Source organism: Callospermophilus lateralis, chromosome 1 (assembly GCF_048772815.1).
Source record: "Callospermophilus lateralis isolate mCalLat2 chromosome 1, mCalLat2.hap1, whole genome shotgun sequence".
Lineage (NCBI taxonomy): Eukaryota > Metazoa > Chordata > Mammalia > Rodentia > Sciuridae > Callospermophilus > Callospermophilus lateralis.
In genome coordinates, this window is record NC_135305.1 from 5,158,962 (window position 1) to 5,180,115 (window position 21,154).

Consider the following 21,154-nt stretch of genomic DNA (forward strand, 5'->3'; position numbering starts at 1 on the left):
GGCGCACACCTGTAATCCTAGCAGTTCAGGAGGCTGAGGCAGGAAGATCACAAGTTCAAAGCCAGCCTCAGCAACAGTGAGGCACTAAGCAACTCAGTGAGACCCTCTCTCTAAATAAAATACAAAACAAGGCTGGGGATGTGGATCAGTGGTCAAGTGCCCCTGAGTCCTAGTACCAAAAAAAAAACAAAAAAAAAAAAAACACACACATGAGCAATAAGCGCAGACTCCAACAGTATTTGTTCACTGTATCTCTTACGGTACAGCCTATCAACCTGAAAAACATACGTAATAATATAACCTACCCCCCAGAGGGTGGGGTTAAATAAATGAACCAATACTTGTAAATACTTAGAACAGGGCTAGGCATGTAGGAAATGCTTAATAAACATAGGTACTAACTGCCAAAAATGTATCTTCCTACCAGAAGAAATGACATACAATTACCAAAGAGACCCTGTGACACTGTTTCTTACCCTGACTAAAAGCCAAGCGTTGTAAGTCAGCTTTCAAAACCAAGCCCTTGAACTGAATAGAGGGCGGCATCCAGGAAGGAGGGTCAGAAAGAAATGAGAAGTAGCCAGGCACGGTGGTGCACACTGGAATCCCAGGGACTCAGAGGCTGACAGGAGGATGGCAAGCTTGAGGCCAGCCTCAGCAGTTTAGCAAGGCCAGAAGGAACTTGGTGAGGCCCTGTCTCAAATTTAAAAATAAAGTGAAAAAGGGCTGGGGATGTGGTTCAGTGGTTAAGCACCCTGGGGGGTTCAATTCCGGGTACCAAAAAAAGAAAAAAGAAAAAGAAATGAAAAGTGGCTAGTGCAGCCAGGGAATGCTTCCTGTTTGTCAGTCAGGAGCTGCCCGTTTCATCTGAAGTAAAAAGGGAACTCAACTTGGCCAGGTACAGTGTCACGTGCCTATAATCCCAGCAATTCAGGAGGCTGAGGCAGGAAGACAGCATGTTCAAGGCCAGCCTCCGAAATTTAGCAAGATCTTGTCTCAAAATTTAAAGACCAAAAAAGTGCTAGTGATGTAGCACAGCAGTAGGGCAAGGCCCTGGGTTCAACACCCAGAACCACAGAAAAAAGAAAGAGAAAAAAAAAATAAAGAAAATGGAGGAAATATAGGAACTGTAATATTATGTATAAAATCATATAAAAACATGGATAAAGGGCTGGGGCTGTGGCTCAGTGGTAGAGCGCTCACCTAGCATGTGTGAGGCCCTGAGTTCCATCCTCAGCACCACATAAAAATAAATAAAGGTACTGAGTCCAACTACAACTGAAAAAAAATATAAAAAAATGGATAAAAAGATGAAATGAAAATATCCTAAATGTTAACAATAACTACGTTAATAATGTGACAGCATCGTGAAAGGCTGTATGGACATCTTCCAAATGTACTGTGTCGTACAGCTACAGTGTCATGAGGGCCCTTTACGCAGGCCTGCATCATGGCCTGCGGGCCAGACCACACAGACTCCTATGCAACTCCCAGACAGCTCATTCACAGAGGAGCCTGAGCAGAAGCAAGACGGCCACACAACAGGACCAGGTGGTGCACATCTGACACAGCTGCTCTTGGGCCTGCTGACTCCCTGGCCTCGTGACACTCTCCAGGTGGGCAGAATCCAGCCACAGGTGTGAAAGCAGTGAGTTCTTGTTCTGCTGGCCTTCATACCTGTGAGTCCCCCAATACAGCAAACTCTCCACAGGCTACACTGACACTCTTTGAGTTTCTTACTGACTGAACAGCTACAGGCTCCTTGTCAAAAGGGATGACTAAGATGGGTGCGGTGGTGCACACCTGTAATCCCAGCTGCTCAGGAGGCTGAGCCAGGAGGATAGCTAGTTCAAAGCCAGCCTCAGCAAAAGCAAGGCACTAAGCAACTCAGTGAGACCCTGTCTCTAAATAAAATACAAAATAGAGCTGGGGATGTGGCTCAGTGGTCAAGTGTCCGAGTTCAATCTCCAGTACCCTCCAAAAAAAGAGAAGTAGACTCCCTTTTCTCTTAACTCACTCTTCCTTCCTAGAACATGGAGGTAATGACAGAAGCTGCAGTAACCTACCTGTGAACGTGAGGCATCCTCACCATGGAAGCCACAGATGAAAGACACTAGAGAAGAGAAATTCCTAATGACATCAGGAAGCTGCCAAATCAGCAGACTCTCTACTATAAATTTAGCCACAGCTGTAATCCCAGTGGCTCTGGAAGCTGAGACAGGAGAATCATGAGTTCAAAGCCAGCCTCAGCAAAAAGCAAGGTGCTAAACAACTCAATGAGACCCTGTCTCTAAATAAAATACCAAAAGTAGGGTTGGGATGTTTTTCAGTGGTCAAGTGACACTGAGTTCAATCCCAGAATAAAAAAATTTAAAAAAAAATTTATTTAGGGAAAATAAAAACCCCAACTTGTTTAAATTACTAATTTTTATACCTCTTATTATTTGCCACCAATTACAATTTACTACCTTTAAAAATAAAAATCCATATACTTCCATTTAGGGAATATTGACCATACAATTACATCCCCTTGGTTCTTGAATCAAATCCAGCATTATTAGGGCCACATCCTCATGTGTTAAAAGCCACATCATAAGCCCATCTGTCCCTCCGTGTTACATTTCTTCCTCATCTACCACAATGACTTAGTAATTATTCCTTTAGGATGCAAAGTTAAGTAAAATTTTCCCAAACCATCATTACAACATAATCCAAAGTGGGATATCACATTTGGGTTGTTTTTTTTTTTTTTTTCATAGTGAAGCAAATCATCAGAACACCTCATGAATGCAAACTACATAAACATTTTTATTCATTGCACTAGTAATATTATCACCTGGTACTGACTAAAAAATGAGTAATTAATGAGTGCCACAAAAAAAAAATCAAATGAACACATGAACTAATATTATTCCACCCTCATCCCTCTATAATTGCAGTAAAGAAACATTTTTAAAAATATAGATGCTCAAGGAAGAGAAATCAGTAGGGTAAGCACAATGGCATATGCCTGTAATCCCAGCAGCTGGGAGGCTGAGGCAGGAGGATCACGAGTTCAAAGCCGGCCTCAGCAACTTAGCAAGGCCCTAAGCAACTAAGTGAGACCCTGTCTCTAAATAAAATGCAAAAAGGGGCTGGGGATGTGGCTCAGTGGTTGAGTGCCCCTGAGTTCAATTTCTAGTATCCCCGCCCCACCCCCAAAAAAAAGGGAGCAGGAGGGAGGGTGATAACATGCAGAAGCCAGAGGGCTTGAGAGGCAGTACTAAGTAAGCAAATCCAGGGAATCGACCTCTGTGGGGGCTGGAGGCTACTGAAGTGGACAAGGCAGATCTAAAATGCAGGAAGGGACCTCTACAGTGAGTCGGGGCACACAGGATTCAGATGAGCAGCACTGTTAATACAAAGCTGCCAAGTTTTAATTTCACTAGATTCATCAAAAAACTTCTTCCACAGAGCTCTAACCTAAATTTTACATACAAGACTTCAAGACAATCATGAATTCTCACATTCACCTCTTATTTTATTTTTGAGGATCAGACTTAATTTCCAACATGTGACTATCATGATTCCATCAACACCTTCAGCTCCAAGCTGGCTCCTTCCAGGCTTCTTGGCCTGGGCAGCCCAGTGACCCTTAAGCCTCAGTGTGTTCAAAACTGAACACTCCTTCTTCTTCCCTTAAGTCTCTTCTGACGTCCCCATTTCATCCAATCCCAGACCACCTGAGAACTAAAAGTTCTGAAACTGGGTCATTCTTCATTCCTCTTTTAGCTGCTTCATTCCTCTTTTAGCTGCTTCATTCTAACCACAAAAAAACCACCAATTGTCCTCCTATAGATCTCTGCCACATACCATCTATCCTACCAACTGCACCTGCTTCAAAAAATGACAGCAGTGATACATGTCTGTAATCCCAGCAACTCAGGGCTGAGGCAGGAGGGTCTTAAGTTCAAGACCAGCCTGGGCAATTCAGTGATACCTCCCTTCTCAAAAGCAAAAATAAAAAGGGCTGGAGGCATAGCTCAGTATTGAGTGCTCCTAGGTCCAATCCCAACCCCGTATTAAGAAAAAAACAAGAGGGGCTGGGGCTCAGTGGTAGAGCACTCGCCCGGCATGTGTCGGGTGCTGGGCTGATCCTCAGCATCACACAAAAATGAATAAATAAAATAAAGGTATTGTGTCCAATTACAACTAAAAAAATATGTTTTAAAAAAACACACAGATAAGCTCATGAGAGAATAAACAAGAATGAAGAGGCCAAACAAAAGAGAACAAGAAAACAACTAAGTGAAAAACATAAATGCTTCTGTGCCACCCTACCTAAGAAGGATTTGCTCTGGGTGGTTTCCTTAACTGGTCTCCTTTTCCGCATACTCTCAAAGCAAGAGCCTATCACTAGACTGAGGGTAGCTTTAATAAAAGACATGTAACCCCATAATGTTCCCCTAAATCCAAGTCTGCTACCTCAGCTGATGCATACAAAGTTCCTCCGTGTTGGAGGAAAGTGAGTTCCACCTTTTGAGGACCCCCACCCAGCCTCTTACATGGGCCCTTCCTCAGGGATTCTCACAGGTCACCTGGACTACGGCTTCACCTTATCAATTTTAAGAGCCCTACAGAGCAGTCACTGCCCTGTGTGCACGCCTTCCCTCTCTCAGGCAGGTGCTCCCTCTCAAGGAGTGACCACAAAGCCTGTGCTGGTCATGTGCCCTCTCCACTCAAACAGCAGCCAGGCTCCACTGCCTCATACCACGCCACACTGCCCCACATCCTCTTCCTGACCTCTCCCCGTCTCCCACGGGGCTTCTGTCACACTAACCTCGTCATTTCCTCCAAGTCTGCATGTGCGCTCACTGCTGGTCACGTGCACAAATTGCTTGCTTGTTCTTGTGTGAGTTACAGTCAAAACTTTGCTAATTTGAGTAAGGCCCTGGTTCAACCCCTAGCACAAGGTAATCTCTTCTGAAGTCATAACTCAATCGCCACACTAAAATGATTCCACTGTTAGGACAGCAGTATGATTCCCATCTGCCACCTACTCAACCCTCATGACACATCCATGTCATGAGCCCATCTGCATGGTACATGTCAGAAGAGATTATCCTGTGAGCTTCTGAGGGACCCATCTTTTGAGTCACTTGGACTCTTCAACCAAGAAGCCCTGTCTAATTCAGCATTTCATTCCCTTGAATTATCCCATCAACTGAATATGTAAGGAAATAAACGTGAAATTTTGATCCATATTACTTCCTCAATCACATGCAAATGAACTAACTTACAGAATTCAAAGCACCAATGCAATACAATACTTTCTTATATTTTTAATAATAATTGATTACTTTTCAATATTTGCTGTAGGTACCCAGTTTCAGCAAATGGACTTTTCCAAGCTCACAAACACCTCCAATTCCTTCTTGGAAAGTGATGATATCTTACTTCCTTATATATGCCAGCTGAATTAGGGAGAAAAAAATTTCTTAGGAAAAGGGCCCTGTGGGCTGTATCCTGGTGGCCTGCATTTGCTCTACAGGACAAAGAACAGATCCCTAACCAAGATATTTCATCCCTCTGTAATGTTTTGTTTGAACACGATGTCCCTTTAGTGAGGGAGGAAAACTCCCAGCACAGCAAGCTGAACAGACAGAAAGCAGCAGCTAAACGTGGTGCCTGGTTCTAAAATTATCTCCAAACAGATAGGTAACGATATGCTGAAGAAGGGAACATGGCAAGTCTGACAGGTAGGAATCTGTGATTTATTTGGGTCATAAAGAAAAAGTCACTCATACACTGTCAGTTTCTTGGCTCCATTTATTTTATATAAACCACACTATACACGTCCAGGAGAAAAAACAAGAGTGGCCTATAAAACATGGGAGCCATACTCGACGATTCAGCTGTGAAGATACAACTGAGGAAAAGGATCAAAGCACCTGGGGGTGAAGCTCAGTGGTAGAGCACTTGCCTAGCACGTGTGAGGCCACAGGGTCAATCCCCAACAGCAACAACAACAAAAATCAGAGCACTTTCAAGGACTTACTTTAACAAATGTTAAATATTTACATTCTATTCACTATTAGCCTTATAGATAGCATTTTTAAACTAGATCATTCTAAAGGAACATTATATATTCAAACATGAAAAGGAATTACATACTTAGATCTGGAATCTTATGACATTATACTTGCATAGAAAAAAAACCCAAAGTTAAATTATATATTTTTAATATGCAGCTTATGTTGTATGAAACTATTCTCTATAAAGCAAACCTTCTACATATGCAATTAATTTTAAATGGAACATTTCATGGAAGAAAATATGTAATATTGAGTACAACAATTAGAACAGATCTCTAACCAAGATATTTCATCCCTCTGTAATGTTTCGTTTGAACACGATCAGTTAAGCATCATAGTCAGAGCCCACACCTCAGCTCAGTTTTATTTTATAACAACATTTAAACCCAGGAAAAAAGAACATCTTAACAGACTCCTCTGCTATCACAAGTGGTAATAATCAAAGTGTCTTAACTATTTCTCAAGGACACTGAAGAACACAGTTGGTTTCCTACCCAAAACCAGGGCTCCTCCTATGGTATTTGCTGTTTAGGTACTTAAATTTCTCCCAGGGTCCAAGCAATCAGCCATGGTCCACCACTGTCCCCAGTCCCAGAGAGAGAATCTAAACTAAGCTACAGACCTGGCAATTGCATTCCTCTTGCTGGTGACAAGGCCAGGTTTGGGCAGAGAGGGCAGATCTGTGGGGGGTTTCTAAATTCTTACAAGGTGATGTATAAGGAAAACTTTCCCTCTACATCCGAGCAAAAATATCTGAAGAGGTGACTAAGAACTTGGGAAGCAATCCTGCAGCTGAGAGGAACAGAAGAAGTCAAACTAAAGGAGGATTCCACCTCTGACTGGTAATGCAAGCAGCCTGATTCTATCCTGTACAGCAACACAGTAAGCCCCTTTTGATCGTGGGTGTTTTTATTAAGTTTATTTGCAAAAAATAAACATAAATTCTGATTCATGTAAATATCTTTAGAAGGAATTAAAAACTCCCTTAGGAATATCTTGAGTGTAAAATCTAAGCATCAGGAACTTACAGGTTACAAGAATATATTCCCATTAGTTGCCAATTACTCACCATTAAAAAATAATGGTCCTCAGGTTCAGCTCTAAGGTATTTGAAAACCACTTGTTCCATGAACCTTTCCATAAGATCCCAGTCTTCAATGATTCCATGTCGAATTGGCCACTGAAGCAAGAGAAACCAAAATGTTGGAAACAATCAGATCAACAGTCCCAAGGCTGTGTGTTAACCATGAGAAGAAACAACAGGCCTTATTAAAAAACTACCTACATGCTGCTCATACTCCACACCACCCACTTATCAGTACAAAGAATCGCCTCCACAGGGGAGGCAGATGCAGCTCCACCACAACTGGATCTGGTGCCCGGCTTTTTTTTTTTTTTTTTTTTTTTCAGAAGAAGAAGAAGAAATATCTACTTAAATAATGTTAGTGTTTCTTGTTAATGACTCAATCTGCAATTTTCCCAATCTGACAGGTTCATTAGTCAACCAGTAATTTTCCAGGAAAGCAGATTTTGCTTTCAAGTGTGACTCCATGTTCCCTTAGTCAATTTTACATGCCAGGTCTTTGTTAATTCATGTGATTCACCACTCAAAAATACACCTATTCAAAACAACCATATCCAACTCAAATGTAAGAATAACACTATATTCCACAGCTCACAAGCACAATTTTTAGACATCCAACCATTCTGCATTCTATTTACTATTCTGTTCTTGGTTTGGCACTTAAACAGGTAAACTCCTGTCAGAAATTCACCTTTGTAGCATAGGTAGGCTTATCGATGGCTTCATCTCCTATGAAAAAGTCAAGGTCATCAACGCCCCTCAACACTCTCCTTTGGGCTTGGTCAACCACCTTCGCTGACTCTCTGATGGCAATACCTTAATAATAAAACAATAAAAAAAAAAAAGCAAAAAGATCTCCATCAGTATCCACATTTATGTGAAAGACCAAGAAAGAAAAATATGACCCCTACATATGTATAAGTAAATTTTCCATGTTACAGTTTTATCTGAGGTTAAGGGTACTCACAGAAAAGACACTGCCAATGAGCATATGATACAGAAACGAGTTATTTTTTCAGAATGGTACAAAGGAACTGGGCTTTTAGACAGAAGGTATGATACTAAATCTCTCAGTTTCATCCAGGAAAATCTCTCAAGATAGTAAGTAAAATTCCTATGGATTATATAACAATGGCTTAAATTTTTTTAATACAGTATAGAGGGAACAAAATTCTGTATAATACAGAAAAGGAGAGTAAACTGAAAAATAATGTCTATATACTCTTAATCATTTTATGAAATACTACATCACACAGCTTTAAAAATGTCTAGTCTTGTTAAAAGGGGGAAACAAAAAGCTGTGATATTCCATTAAAAAGAAAAACCAGAGGCTTGGGTTGTGGCTCAGCAGTAGAACACTCGCCTGGCACCTGGAAGGCCCTGGGTGCGATCCTCAGCACCACATATAAATAAATAAAATAAAGTTATTTAAAAAAAAAAAAAGAAAGGAAAAACCAAAAGGTGCTGGCTAGTATCTGTTGCAAAGAGCACAACAATGTAAATACCAATGGCTGCACATTTTTATTTTAATAAGATCTTAAATAATCATGTAAAACTTCATTCTAGAATGTAACATCTAACAAACTGTAAAAACCTTCGCAGATTCAATTTCTAACGCAAACTCCATACCCCATCACACACTAAGTTCCCATAAGCTCCCACTGGCCACCCGTCTCTGGGTCACCCACTCCTGTGAAGTGTTCCTAATGTTTAATTAGTGTTTCTAATGTTTCCACTAGCCCTAAACTTCCAGTAAGTCATTTTTCACAAATAATTGTAAATGTCTGACATTAGTCTACCAATGAGACTGTAGGTTTTTTTGTATTTTGGGTTTTTTGGTGGAACTGGGGATTGAATCCAGGGGTAGTCTACCACTGAGCTACATCCCCAGCCCTTCTTTTATTTTTTATTTTGAGACAGTTCTTAAGTTGCCCAGGCTGTCCTTAAAGTTGTGATCCTCCTGCCTCAGTATCCCGAATAGCTGGGATTACAGGTACATCATCATTTTGGCAAGACTACAAATTTCTTTAAGTCAAATAACCATAAGTCTTTTACTGTTTCTCTAATGGCAGGCACATATGTCAATAACAGTAGCTTACATTAGTTGAGCACTGCTTAGTTTCTTTTCGTGCACTACTTCATTTAGTGCCCATGACAGCTGAATTCACAGATAAGCCCTATGATTTCACCTTCAAAGAGGTGGAGGCTTAACAAATGACCAAGGTCACACAGCTTCTGAGAGACTAAGCCAAGATTGGCTCCTAAGCAGATGGTTACTATCAGAGTAGGTATTAAAGAAATATTTGTTAAACTAATATTCTACTGCACTAAAATATTCATTGTGGATTTGGAAAATGTTCAAACTATACCTAAATAATTCTAATATAAGCCTAACCCCATAACTACACTAATGGAATTTCACTATAGGCTTACCGTATTTTTGGTGAAACCCTAGCTCTCTAGCACCAACCAGTGCTAGACAAAGTTTCTCATAATTAAAACATCAAAATGCTTGTGCCTAGATTTCAGAGAAAGGTAAATATAGTGTCTCTGATATGAACTAATTCTTCAAATAGACCAGCCAACTTTATTTTTCCACATGAAGGCTTCATGTCGTGGAAGGAGTAGACTTTGAAGTTAAATAAGCCATGGTTTGCAGGCTGGGCTCAGCATTTAAAGCTAGCTGACCTGAGGCTCCAAATACCACCTCTACATTTCACATCCCACCACTTACCTGGCAGGGCTGAGGATTAAACTGCCTATCATTTGTGGAGTGCTTAGTAGAGAACCTGCTACAGAGTAGTACTCAATAAATATTATCTACACAAAGGGCTGGAGTACTTGTAGCTCAGTGATAGAGCACTGGCCTAGCATGTAAGAGGCACTTCGTTTGATCATCAGCACCACATAAAAATAAATAAAGGTATTGTGTCCCTCTACAATTAAAAAATATTTTTTAAAAAAAATTATCTACACAAGTGTGGAGACTACAAATGTGACTGGCTAGATACTTGAGAGGAACTGAAATTTAATTATCTAGGGCAGAAACTAAGAAACATTATAAAAATGTACTTATCCAATAATTCCTAGGTGGCACATACCCAAAATACCAGCTACTTAAGAGGAAGAGGCAGGAGGGTCACAAGTTCCAGGCCAACTTGAGCAACTAAGTAAGACCCTACATCAAAAATAAAATTTTAAAACCAGGCACAGTGGAACCCACCTATAATTCTAGCAGCTTACAAGATTGAGACAGGAGGATTACAAGTTCAAAGCCAGCCTCAACAATTTAGCAAGGTCCTAAGAAACTTAGCAAGACCCTTTCTCAAAATAAAAAATTAAAAAGGGTGGGCTGGGGATATGGTTCAATTGGTAGAGTGCTTGCCTTGTTCAATTCCCAGCATCACAAAAAAAAAAGAAAAGAAAAGAAAAATTTTAAAAAGGCTGGGATGTGACTCATCAGTTAAGCACTCCTGGGTTTGATCCCTGCTACAAGAAAAAATAAAAAAATAAAAAGGGCTGGGAATGTAGCTAAATGGTAGAGCATCTGCCTAGCATGCACAAGGCCCTGGGTTTAATCTTTAGCACCTCCTAAAATAATAAAAATAAAAATAAATTCTCAGCTTTCCAGTTATAAAAATTGGGCATAAGCCCAAAGGACAGAACAACTGCATCACCGAAGCAAGCAGGAGAGAAGCAAAGCCCTGGAGCCTCTGGAGCATCGAGGCCTTGTGGCTGCAACGGCCTCACAGGTCTAGGGGCCAAAACTAACAAGGCAGTCCACAGCAGGAAATGAAACCCCTCTCTGAAAACTGACCATGAGACTGCTATTATTTCATTCTTCTTTATGGCTGAGTAGAACTCCATATATGTACCACATTTTCTTGATGCATTAATCTATTGATGGGCATCTGGGATGATTCCATAACTTGGCTCTTGTGAATTGTATTGCTATAAACAGTGAAGTGGCTGTATCACTATAGCATGCTGACTTTAGTTATTCTGGATAAGTACTAAGGAGTAGAATAGCTGGGTCATATGGTGGTTCCATTCCTAGATTTTTGAGGAATCTCCACACTGCTTTCCAAAGTGGTTTTACTGATTTGTTAAGTGAAATAAGCCGACTCAGAAAACCAAGGGTCAGATAAAATATTCTGTCATATGTGGAAGCTAGAGCAATTTTTTAAAAAAGGAGAAAGAAGGCAGGGGAGATCAGATATCATAAAGATATAGGGAAGATAAGTGGAACAGAAAGAGAGCAAGAAGGAGGAAGGATGGGAAAGGGGAGGAAATAAGGAATGAGTTTAACAAAACTGTGTTATATGCGCATATAAATGTTCCACAGGGAATTTATTTATTTATTTGTAGAAACTGCCAATCAAAAATAAACTAGTGAGGGACTGGGAATATAGCTCAGTTGGTAGAGTGCTTGCCACACATGTACAAGGCCCAGGATTTAGATCCCCAGCACCACAAAAAAAAGGAAAGAAAAATAAACAAGTGAAAGGAAAATCAGTAGAGTAGAGGAAGAACAGGGAGAGGGAACAGAATAAGAAAGGAAGGGAATGGGAACTGAAATCAAATTCTTTGCATGTACAATTCTGTCAAAATGTACCCAACTACTGTGTATAACTATAATGCTCTAATGTTTTTTTAAAAAAAAAAAATGACTACGAAATCAAGGGCATACTGACAGACACCACACAGAACCATCTGATATATCTGTTGGATATTCCCAAAGGCAACTGGCAAGAAGGCTTGCAGCAGATCCCAGATTCTATCCTCTGGGAAGAATCAAACCTAATATGTATAAATGTAAATTTAAACTGCCAAGTCACTATAAAAAATTGCTAAGAGATGAAGGAAAAAATGATTCTGCAACCCATGATATCCTTCAAGTTTAATCAAGTATTTGAGGGCAAAAGAAAAAAAAGACTATACAGAAACACTGCAAGAATTAATCTCAAAATAAATAAGTTATATATGTATGTGCATAAAATTTATACTCAAGATCTTTTTTCATATATATCTATGAAAGCCAAGATATGGCCCAAATAGTCCTTAGGAACAAAATAAAGAAATATTTCCAAGAGACTAGACTGCCCATGTTTCTCATAAAATAATGACCTGTTTCACCCCAGCTATTCCCAGGACTCACAGCCTGCTTCAAAATCCTGACTTCCATCCACCCAGTAGTAACTCTGAGCCCCTCCCCAACTGGGTATCCACAAAGGCCAAATGGGGAGCCTGACTCTGACACCACACTGGCAGTCATGAAGAGGTATCCCCCTTAAAATAAGATCAGAATCTCAAAGCATACACCCAAAATGTCCAGGTTTTGATAAGACAGATCAATTTCACCAAAGAAACAATTGGGGACGACTCAACTGAAACAATACAAGTGACAAACAAGTGACAAACCAAGATGACACAGATCCCACAACTGTCAAGCAAGGATTGCAGGAGCCATCATAAAACCCTTCAGGGAACAATTACAAACACACAGAACTGTGCACACATACTGTACCATACGAGATTCCTGGCTCTAACACTGTAGATGTGATCTTCGGGATAAACCGAGTAAAGAATACACAGGACTTTTCTAAACTATCTTTGCAACTTCCCATGAATCAACATTGTTTAAAAATAAAATAATGTAAAATAAATCTCACAAATGATTTAAACAATCTAAGTTATAAAACACCTCATGCTGAGAGCCATTGCCAAGTAGGAATGACACATGGCAATTTCTTTGTCAGCCTACCCAATGTTGCTTAGAGGAAGGACTCTCCATATTGGACCCAGGTCATTTGCAGTGACATTGCATGTAAGGTGACCTTGGACCAGGGCAGATCTGGGTTTAGGGCGGATCAGGGTTTAGGGCTCTACTTGGGTTTAGGGCGGTTCCAGGTTTAAGGTGTACCCTGCTGGGAATAGGGCGTATCCTGCTGTTCCCATTTAGTTCTCCCGGGATTCAGAGAGTATTTTGGGATTCAAAGCCCGTGTGAATTTGGCGCAGAACGTGGATTTCCCCAGAACGTGTTTGTAGAGTGCCAGTGTGAGTTCAGGAATAAAGAATTGCTGTTTGAATCTACAAGGCTGTGAGTGGCTCGTGATTTTTGTGCCCAGCCAGACTGCGGCATATGGTGGCCCGTACAGGGAACGTCTGAAACTTGGAGGTAAGTGAAATTGCTCGCCTCTAAAGGAGAGCGAAAGAATGGGTGACCATTTCAAAAAACAATGTGTTCTTGTTGTGATTTATTTTGTTTTTATTTCAAGTTGCCTGTTCCTAGAACTTTCTCAGGCAAACTGGGGAAAATAGTTGACTCAAGGTTTGAAGTTGTTCGCCCCCGAGGAAGAAAAATTGTTAGAAGAAGGAGGCACCCCAATAAGACCAAGAACAGTTAAGGCATATGTTGATACAATACAAAAATGTAGCCCATGGCTTTTTAAAGACGAGTTATTAAGTATTTCAATGGGACCATCATGGTATCCTGTAGAAGGATTTCTCTTCAACAAGAAAGAGATGGCTAGTTCTGTTTACTACATTTGTCTAAGATCTTGGTTTTTACAGACATCTGATTAATTTACAAAGCTAAAGTGTTAAAATATCAACCACTAAATATAAAATCAAGTACTCTTTACTTATTAAGATCCATAAGGTAATATATTTAAACATTCTGTGTGTTTTCATAAATTGGTAAATGGAAAAAAGTTTAATATTGCTTTGGTCTGTATCTTTGCTAAAACAAGGTTACTAAGAGTTAAGATTCTATCATGTGTAATTTATATACAAAGAGTATAAGAAGTTTCAGTTGGGTTTCAATTATAGTATTATAGTACCATAAAAAAAATGAAAGTATTTCATCTTATTAAAGTGGAGTAATTTGTCTAAATCAGAAATTTTATAAGAGTTGTTTCAGAATGTGAATTTATAAAAAGGGTTAACGGCTAGAAAAGAGATATTTAAAGATTGAAGATGTGGAAATATATTTTAATATGGAAGGTTAAAAGAAAAAGAAATGTTTCTAGATGAGATAATCCCTGTGTGGTAAAGTAAAAAGTTGTAAAATGCCATTTAAAAAGATTTTTAGGAAACTAGACTTACTTTAAAAGCTTGAGAAAGGAAGAAAGAAGTAAAAAGGTATTTGTACATGGCAGATTGAGACAAAGCTTCTTAATGGAGTAAAAAAGAGCCTTTAATTGAAGGGCAGCCATGTAAACTAACATTTAAGCGATTTAAACAGAATCTAAGCCTCATTTAAAAGAGTGAAGCTGTAGGTGGTGAAAAAGTACATTTAAAAGTACAGTATAGATGATAATTGGAAGGCTTTAAAAGGTTAAATTGAAGGTGGTCGAGATACCTTCATGGCGGAAAAAAGATTGCTTTACTCATCAAACTATTAAAATGTACTTATTAAACCAAAAAGAGGGAGATGAGATAATCTTTATGTGGTAGAGTAAAAAGTTATAAAATGTCTAAGTAAGTTGCAAAAGGCTTTAAAAGGTTAAAATGAAGGTGGTTAAGATGCCTTCATGACAGAGGAAAGATTGCGTCATTCGAAGCCTAGTTAATCTTAAAAGCATTACTTTAAAAAAAAAAACATGAAAATGGGAAGATAATAGGATAAAAGATACTTAGATAAAGAAGATTAAAAATTTAAAATGAAAAACTTTAAGACAGAAGTACAGAAAGGTAAAAAAAAAAAAGAGAAGATGTAGAAAGATAGAAAAGATGTAGGAAGATAAGAATTTTAAACCCACAAAATAGGAAGGAAAAAAAAAGTAGGAGGAAAAAAAAGCAACTAAGGATGAATGTAAAAACCTTAAAAAAAACTAGAAGATAGAAATAAAATAGAAAATGGTTGAAAAAGTCAAGTAAAGGTATTTCAGATAAAAAATGCAAAAGGCTAAGACAACTATTAGATACAGACATTTAAGACAGAAAAAGGTAAAAGAAGTTTAAAGTCAAATATTGGATAAAATAGAAGAACAAGGAGATTATTAGTAACTTTTTCAAAAAGCCCATCAACTTTAATTTCTGGTGGTGCAGATATTAGAAGTCTCAGATGAAGGTGTTAAAATTTACAAACAAGAGCCAATTTAGAAAACGTTAAAATAAAAGGAAATTGGTTTAAAACCACATCAAAAAATTAAAAGGACTAAAGTAATTCTAAAAACTAAGGCAAAATGCTTTTAAAAGACTTAAATTTAAAAGGATCTTTAAGGGGTATATCCCCCAAAGATAAACTTAAAATAACCCTTTTTACTCTAAACTTTTTAAATTTGGATTCATCAGGACTTAGTGCTGCGGAAAGGCATATGTATCCAAAAAATGTACATAAGCCTAAGGTACTTTGGAAAGATATTCTAACAGGACAATGGAAAGGTCCTAACCCAGTGATTGTCTGGAGTCGGGGTTCTGTTTGTGTTTTTCCACAGGGAGAACAACAGCCGATTTGGATTCCAGAGAGATTAACTAAAGCAATTTCTACAGACCAAAAAGAAGATGATTTGACTCAAATCCATAACAGATGATATCCAGGGCTCCAGCTTGGCTATTCTTACATCTGCGACAGTGATTAACCAGGGTGCTTTTTTCAATATCTATTTTATTATTGCATTTTCCCACATCATAAAGTTCTATTTTATTTTTTGAGCTCATACAAACCTAGGTTAATGTTTTTCTGATCAGTTTTATTTTTTGACTGTGGAGTTTTTAAACATTGTAATGGAGATTTCACCTAGGTAAAGCTACAAGGCTTTTACTATTGTGTCTTATGTGTTGTACGTTTGTGTACACATTTGTGTTTTGTGTTGTATGTCTGTGTGTGCATATGTCCATATATCATATATGAGGAGCGCTCATGAAAAAATGGATCCGAATTGTTTTTTTTATTCACATGATTTAAATGGTTTAATTTAAATTAGGTAAACAGCTGTTAAGGATTGTTTTTAAAGGTGGTTAACAGATCTGTTTTTTACTAATTTAAATTAGGTAAACAGCTGTTAAGGATTGTTTTTAAAGGAGGTTAACAGATCTGTTTGTTTACTTTCTCACCTTTCCTTTTCATTATATTTAATAATTCTTTTCAGGATAATGTCTCTTTAGCATCATTGCCAGAATTCCTATCTTCATCCCAGTGCCGGTGAAGACAAAGATAAAACCAAACTAAAGCTTCTATGATAGCTATCACAGTAAACTGTATAAACTGATGCATCAATGAATATAACTTAACAAGTAATGCTCAATCAAGGAGTCAACTTACTTTGGGAGGAAACGGACATATTGATAGATTCCTCCGCTTTGAACTGCTTGCAGAACTTGCCTGGACTATGTAACTATCGTTTGGTGCAGCAAATTGTGGTAGTGCTGGCATATCTTTGCTGATGGTGTCACCAGTGATGCAATTTTTCCAAAGGAGCCGTCAATTGGCTTGGTATCGTGGCATTTCTGTATCCTCCTCCCTTCTGCTAGTGATGGTCTAAAATTTGGGGGCCAACAGAGGTGAGGCAAGAACCTCACCCCCACACTGGTGCATAGGCCTATTCACAAGTATGACTGTATGCTGGACCAGTAGTCAGTGACGGGTATGATCCAATTGCAGTGGTATCAACCTAAGACAGGAGGCTAACGCCTAGAGGTCAGTTTTTCTCATTACGGGTAAGAACCATATGTTGAATTGGACAACCTACCAGGCACGGTCCTTAAGCCACATTGCTTGTCATTTAATTAATCAGAAGGGGGGAGATGCTGAGAGCCACTGCCAAGTAGGAATGACGCATGGCAATTTCTTTGTCAGCCTACCCAATGTTGCTTAGAGGAAGGACTCTCCATATTGGACCCAGGTCATTAGCAGTGACATTGCATGTAAGGTGACCTTGCTCAAGGACCAGGGCGGATCCAGGTTTAGGGTGTATCCTGCTGGGATTAGGGAGTATCCTGCTCCTTGAGTTTAGGGAGGTTCCAGGTTTAAGGTTATTCCTGCTGGGAATAGGGCGTATCCTGCTGCCTCAGGCACCTTGAGTTCTCGTGGGATTCAGAGAGTATTTGGGATTCAGAGCCCAGTGGAGAGTGTGGATTTTGCCCAGAACGTGGAATTTCCCCAGAACGTGTTTGTAGAGTGCCGGTGTGAGTTCGGGAATAAAGAATTGCTGTTTGAATCTACAAGGCTGTGAGTGGCTCATGATTTTGTGCCCAGCCAGACTGCGGCAACCTCAGTTTTAATGAAGATCAAACTAACAAGATTAAACTTAATAAAAAAAAATGTTCTCAAACTTAGTGAAGAACAAAGTTCTTTAGTTTAAAAAAAAAGTACGGATAAAAAATTTGAGTAGCTAGAAGAGACAGACTCCAGAGCCAAGAAATTTGAGGACAATCTGAGGATAATCTAAGGAAGATTATTAGAGAAAGCATATATAAGGAATAATACACGTAAGGACTTATGATTCTGTACTTGGCACAGAAATTAAGAAACACACCACATATGATGTGTCAAAATGCATTCTACTGTCATATATAACTAATAAGAACAAACTTTTTTAAAAAACACTCCACCAGTAATTTTGTTTAAAAAAATCATAAATATATATAGAGATATACAGAGATATATCGCCCCAGTAATCCAGCTACTTGGAGACTGAAGCAGGGGAGCTTGAACCCAGGAGTTCAAGACCAGCCCAGCAACACTGCAAGATCTAATCTCCAATATAATAATAAGATTGAAAATATCTAATATATTTCTCAAAATAATGCTACACATTTTACTAAAACTTCAAGAAATAAATAATTCCTATCTTATACAAATTGTTCCAGAGATTTAAAAAGCTAACAAATTTATTTTATGAAATCAGTATCATCCTGATACACAAACCAGACAAAAAATGTGTAAGAAACGAAAGTATAGACTTTTGAACATTGATGCAAAAATCCTAAATTTAGTCATATACCACACAAAAATGCTTCAGTCAACAATGGACAGCACATTTTACTTGACTATTGTCCCACAAAATTACATCATCAAGTAAGGTCATAGTCATCTTAGTTCAAGGACAATCTATGATGTTCATATAAGGACAAAGTCGCCTAACATATCCCCCATCACTGAGTGACAGTAAATATTTGCAAATATAGTTCAGCATGTACCTGTATTTCATAATCAAGTAGGATTTATCCCAAAGATAAAATTAATAACTGTTCAATGCTTGAAAATGTATTAATATAATCCATCACATTAAGAAGCACAAAAGTGCACAACTATGTGATCAATTCAACAAATAAAAAGCCTTCATTCTACTGTGATATATAAATAAATAAATAAATAAATAAATAAAAGAAAAATCCTTAAGTAAAATCCTTAAGAAAAATCCTTAAGAAAAATCCTTGAGGTCAACACTCATGGTTAAAAAACAAAACACTCTGGTTAAATTAGGAATAGAAGAGCACTATTTAACCTGATAAGGTTCCACAAAACCTAGAGCAATCACTAATGAAACACTAAAATCTTATTCTCTCTGAAGTCAGAAACACAAGAGGACCTGCTATCCCCAGTCTTGGTCACTACTTTAGCAGAAAGGAAACACAGAAAGCTAGGCAGGAAGAGAGAACATGACCATTATTTACAGGCAATACAGAAGGCTGCACAGAAAACTCTGAGGACTCTCAGAGGCCAGAGTCAAGAGCAACTTGCAACACTCACGAGCGCTCCTGTCTGTGGGCAAGGACTAATTTGAAAATATAATTTTTTTTTTAATTTCACAGCAACAAAACACAAAGGTGACTAAAAATAAATCTAGCAAAAAGTCTGTAAAAGAATTTTAAGGAACATTATATAAACTTATAAGGAACATACATAAACATTACTGAAAACCCAAGAGACATGAATAAACAATAAATTACACATAACACATTCATGGATAGAAATATTCAATTTACAAATATTCCCAAGTAGGAATATTCAATTCCTATCCATAAATGTCAGTGAGATGCCAACCTTTTCCCCAATCTATAAATAACATATCTCTAATCAAAACACCATAATACTTCATAAGTTCACTTAAACTGATTCTAAAATTTTTAGGAAAGAGCAAGGGCCAAAGCTATTGTTAAAAGAAAAATTAGCTAGTTGTGGTGATGCACACCTGTAATCCCAGCAACTCAGAAGGCTGAGAGAGGAGGATCACAAGTTGTGAGACCAGCCTCAGAAACTTTTTAAAGAGACTCTGCTCAAAATAAAAAATAAAAAGGGCTAAAAGATGTAGCTGAACAGTAAAGTGCCCCTGGGTTCACAAACAAGGAAGGGAGAGAAGAAGGAAAGTAGATGAGGAGAAACCAAACTTACTAGATAAAGACACAAGACAGGGGCTGGGGCTGTAGCTCAGTGGTAAAGCGCTTGCCTCGCATGTGTGAGGCACTAGGTTCAATCCTCAGCACCACATAAAAATAAATAAAACACACACTTACTGTGTGTTCATCTACAACTCAATAAATATTTTTTTAAAAAAGACACATGACAAAATGCTAGTATTCAACACTGCATATTTGGAGCAGAAATAGAGAAATACATCAATGAAACAAAACAAAGACCAAAAATATTCCCAAGCATAAATGTTACCGCAACATGATTGAAAAAGAATGTCAACTTGAAATGTATTCTTCAATAAATGGTGTTTAGACAACAAGCTTTGCATTTGTAAAACAAATCAAATTAGCTATCTCCTTCATACCATATTCAAGATATTAATTTAAAATTTTTGTAGAGGAAAACACAGAAATTCTTTATGACATGGAGTAGGGGTATATTTTCCAAAAAAAAAAACTAAAAAGAAAAAAATGAAAAATTTAACTATATCAAAATTTTAAATTTCTAGATAATAAAAAAAATCCTTTTAAAATGTCATAGCATAAAAGAAAAGAAAAAGAAACCAAAAAAAAAAAAAAAAAATCATACAGGGCTAGAAGTATAGCTCATTGCCTGCCACTAAGAAGGGTTCAAACCCCAGCACCACAGGGGGAAAAAACTCATGGACTAGAATATGACATTGGCAACAAATTAGCATTTGCACAGAGAAGAGTTCCCATGACACCATAACAAAGACCAAAACAAGCAGGAGAAAAGTGGGCAGATATAAACAGGCATCGTGCTCAACTTCAGCAAAAGAAATGTAAATTCGGGGTGGGTGAGGGTACTAGGGATTGAAAGCAAGGGCTCCTAACCACTGAGCAACATCCCCATCCCTATTTTCTATTTTATTTAGAGATAGGGTCTCACTGAGTTCTAAGTGCCTTGCTAAGTTGCTGAGGCTGGCTTTGAACTTACAATCCTCCTGCCTCAGCCTCCTGAGCTCCTGGGATCACAGGCGTGCCTCATCACATCTGGCAGAAAATGGAAATTTTAAACATCATTTTACATTCATCAGACTGGAAAAATTAAGTCAAGGACACATGGAAGCAGAAACGTTCACACACTACTGATGGGTTATAAATCAGAACAACTATTTGGAAGTAATCTGGCAATATCTAATAAGGATGAAGCAGGGCTAACCTGATGAAACAACTCCATCTCTGATTATTTCCTCTTTGGAAAATGGCACATGTACCTCAGGAGATATCTACTAAACTACTCTGCAAAATAGAAAAACTGGGAAAGGGCTATTTTAAAAAGAAAAAGCTATATATTCACATTAGAATTCTGATCTTAACCTGTGTATATTATCAGTGATAAGTTTTAAAAACAATATTGAGGAGAATTTTAAACATAACACAGAAAGTTACTATGAAATCATTTTTTAAATGTTTCAACTCATAAAACCATGTATTCTTGTATATATATAGTGTACAGATAAAACATGGATTAGAAATCTACCAGAAAAAAATCCACCAGAGAAGGAAGAAAGCAAGAAAAGAAAGGGAAAGAACTGGAAAAGAAATGAGGGCTGGGATCCATCCGTAGGTGTCGTTCACAGTTTTGCACCATCTGACAACAGGCACAGCTGG

General features: G+C 38.2%; 1 protein-coding gene across 2 annotated transcripts in view; it reads right to left on the reverse strand.

Annotated features, from left to right (window-relative positions):
• Actr3b (actin related protein 3B) overlaps nt 1–21,154 on the reverse strand; it is a 77,037-nt gene that overhangs the window by 37,450 nt on the left and 18,433 nt on the right. For both annotated transcript variants that reach the window (XM_076859409.2, XM_076859399.2), the window contains 2 exons: nt 7,850–7,974; nt 7,144–7,254 (listed from right to left, as the gene is read on the reverse strand). In XM_076859409.2, coding sequence (XP_076715524.1) covers nt 7,144–7,215 — 72 coding nt within the window. In that variant the 5' untranslated portion in view covers nt 7,216–7,254; nt 7,850–7,974. The remainder of the gene's footprint in view (nt 1–7,143; nt 7,255–7,849; nt 7,975–21,154) is intronic.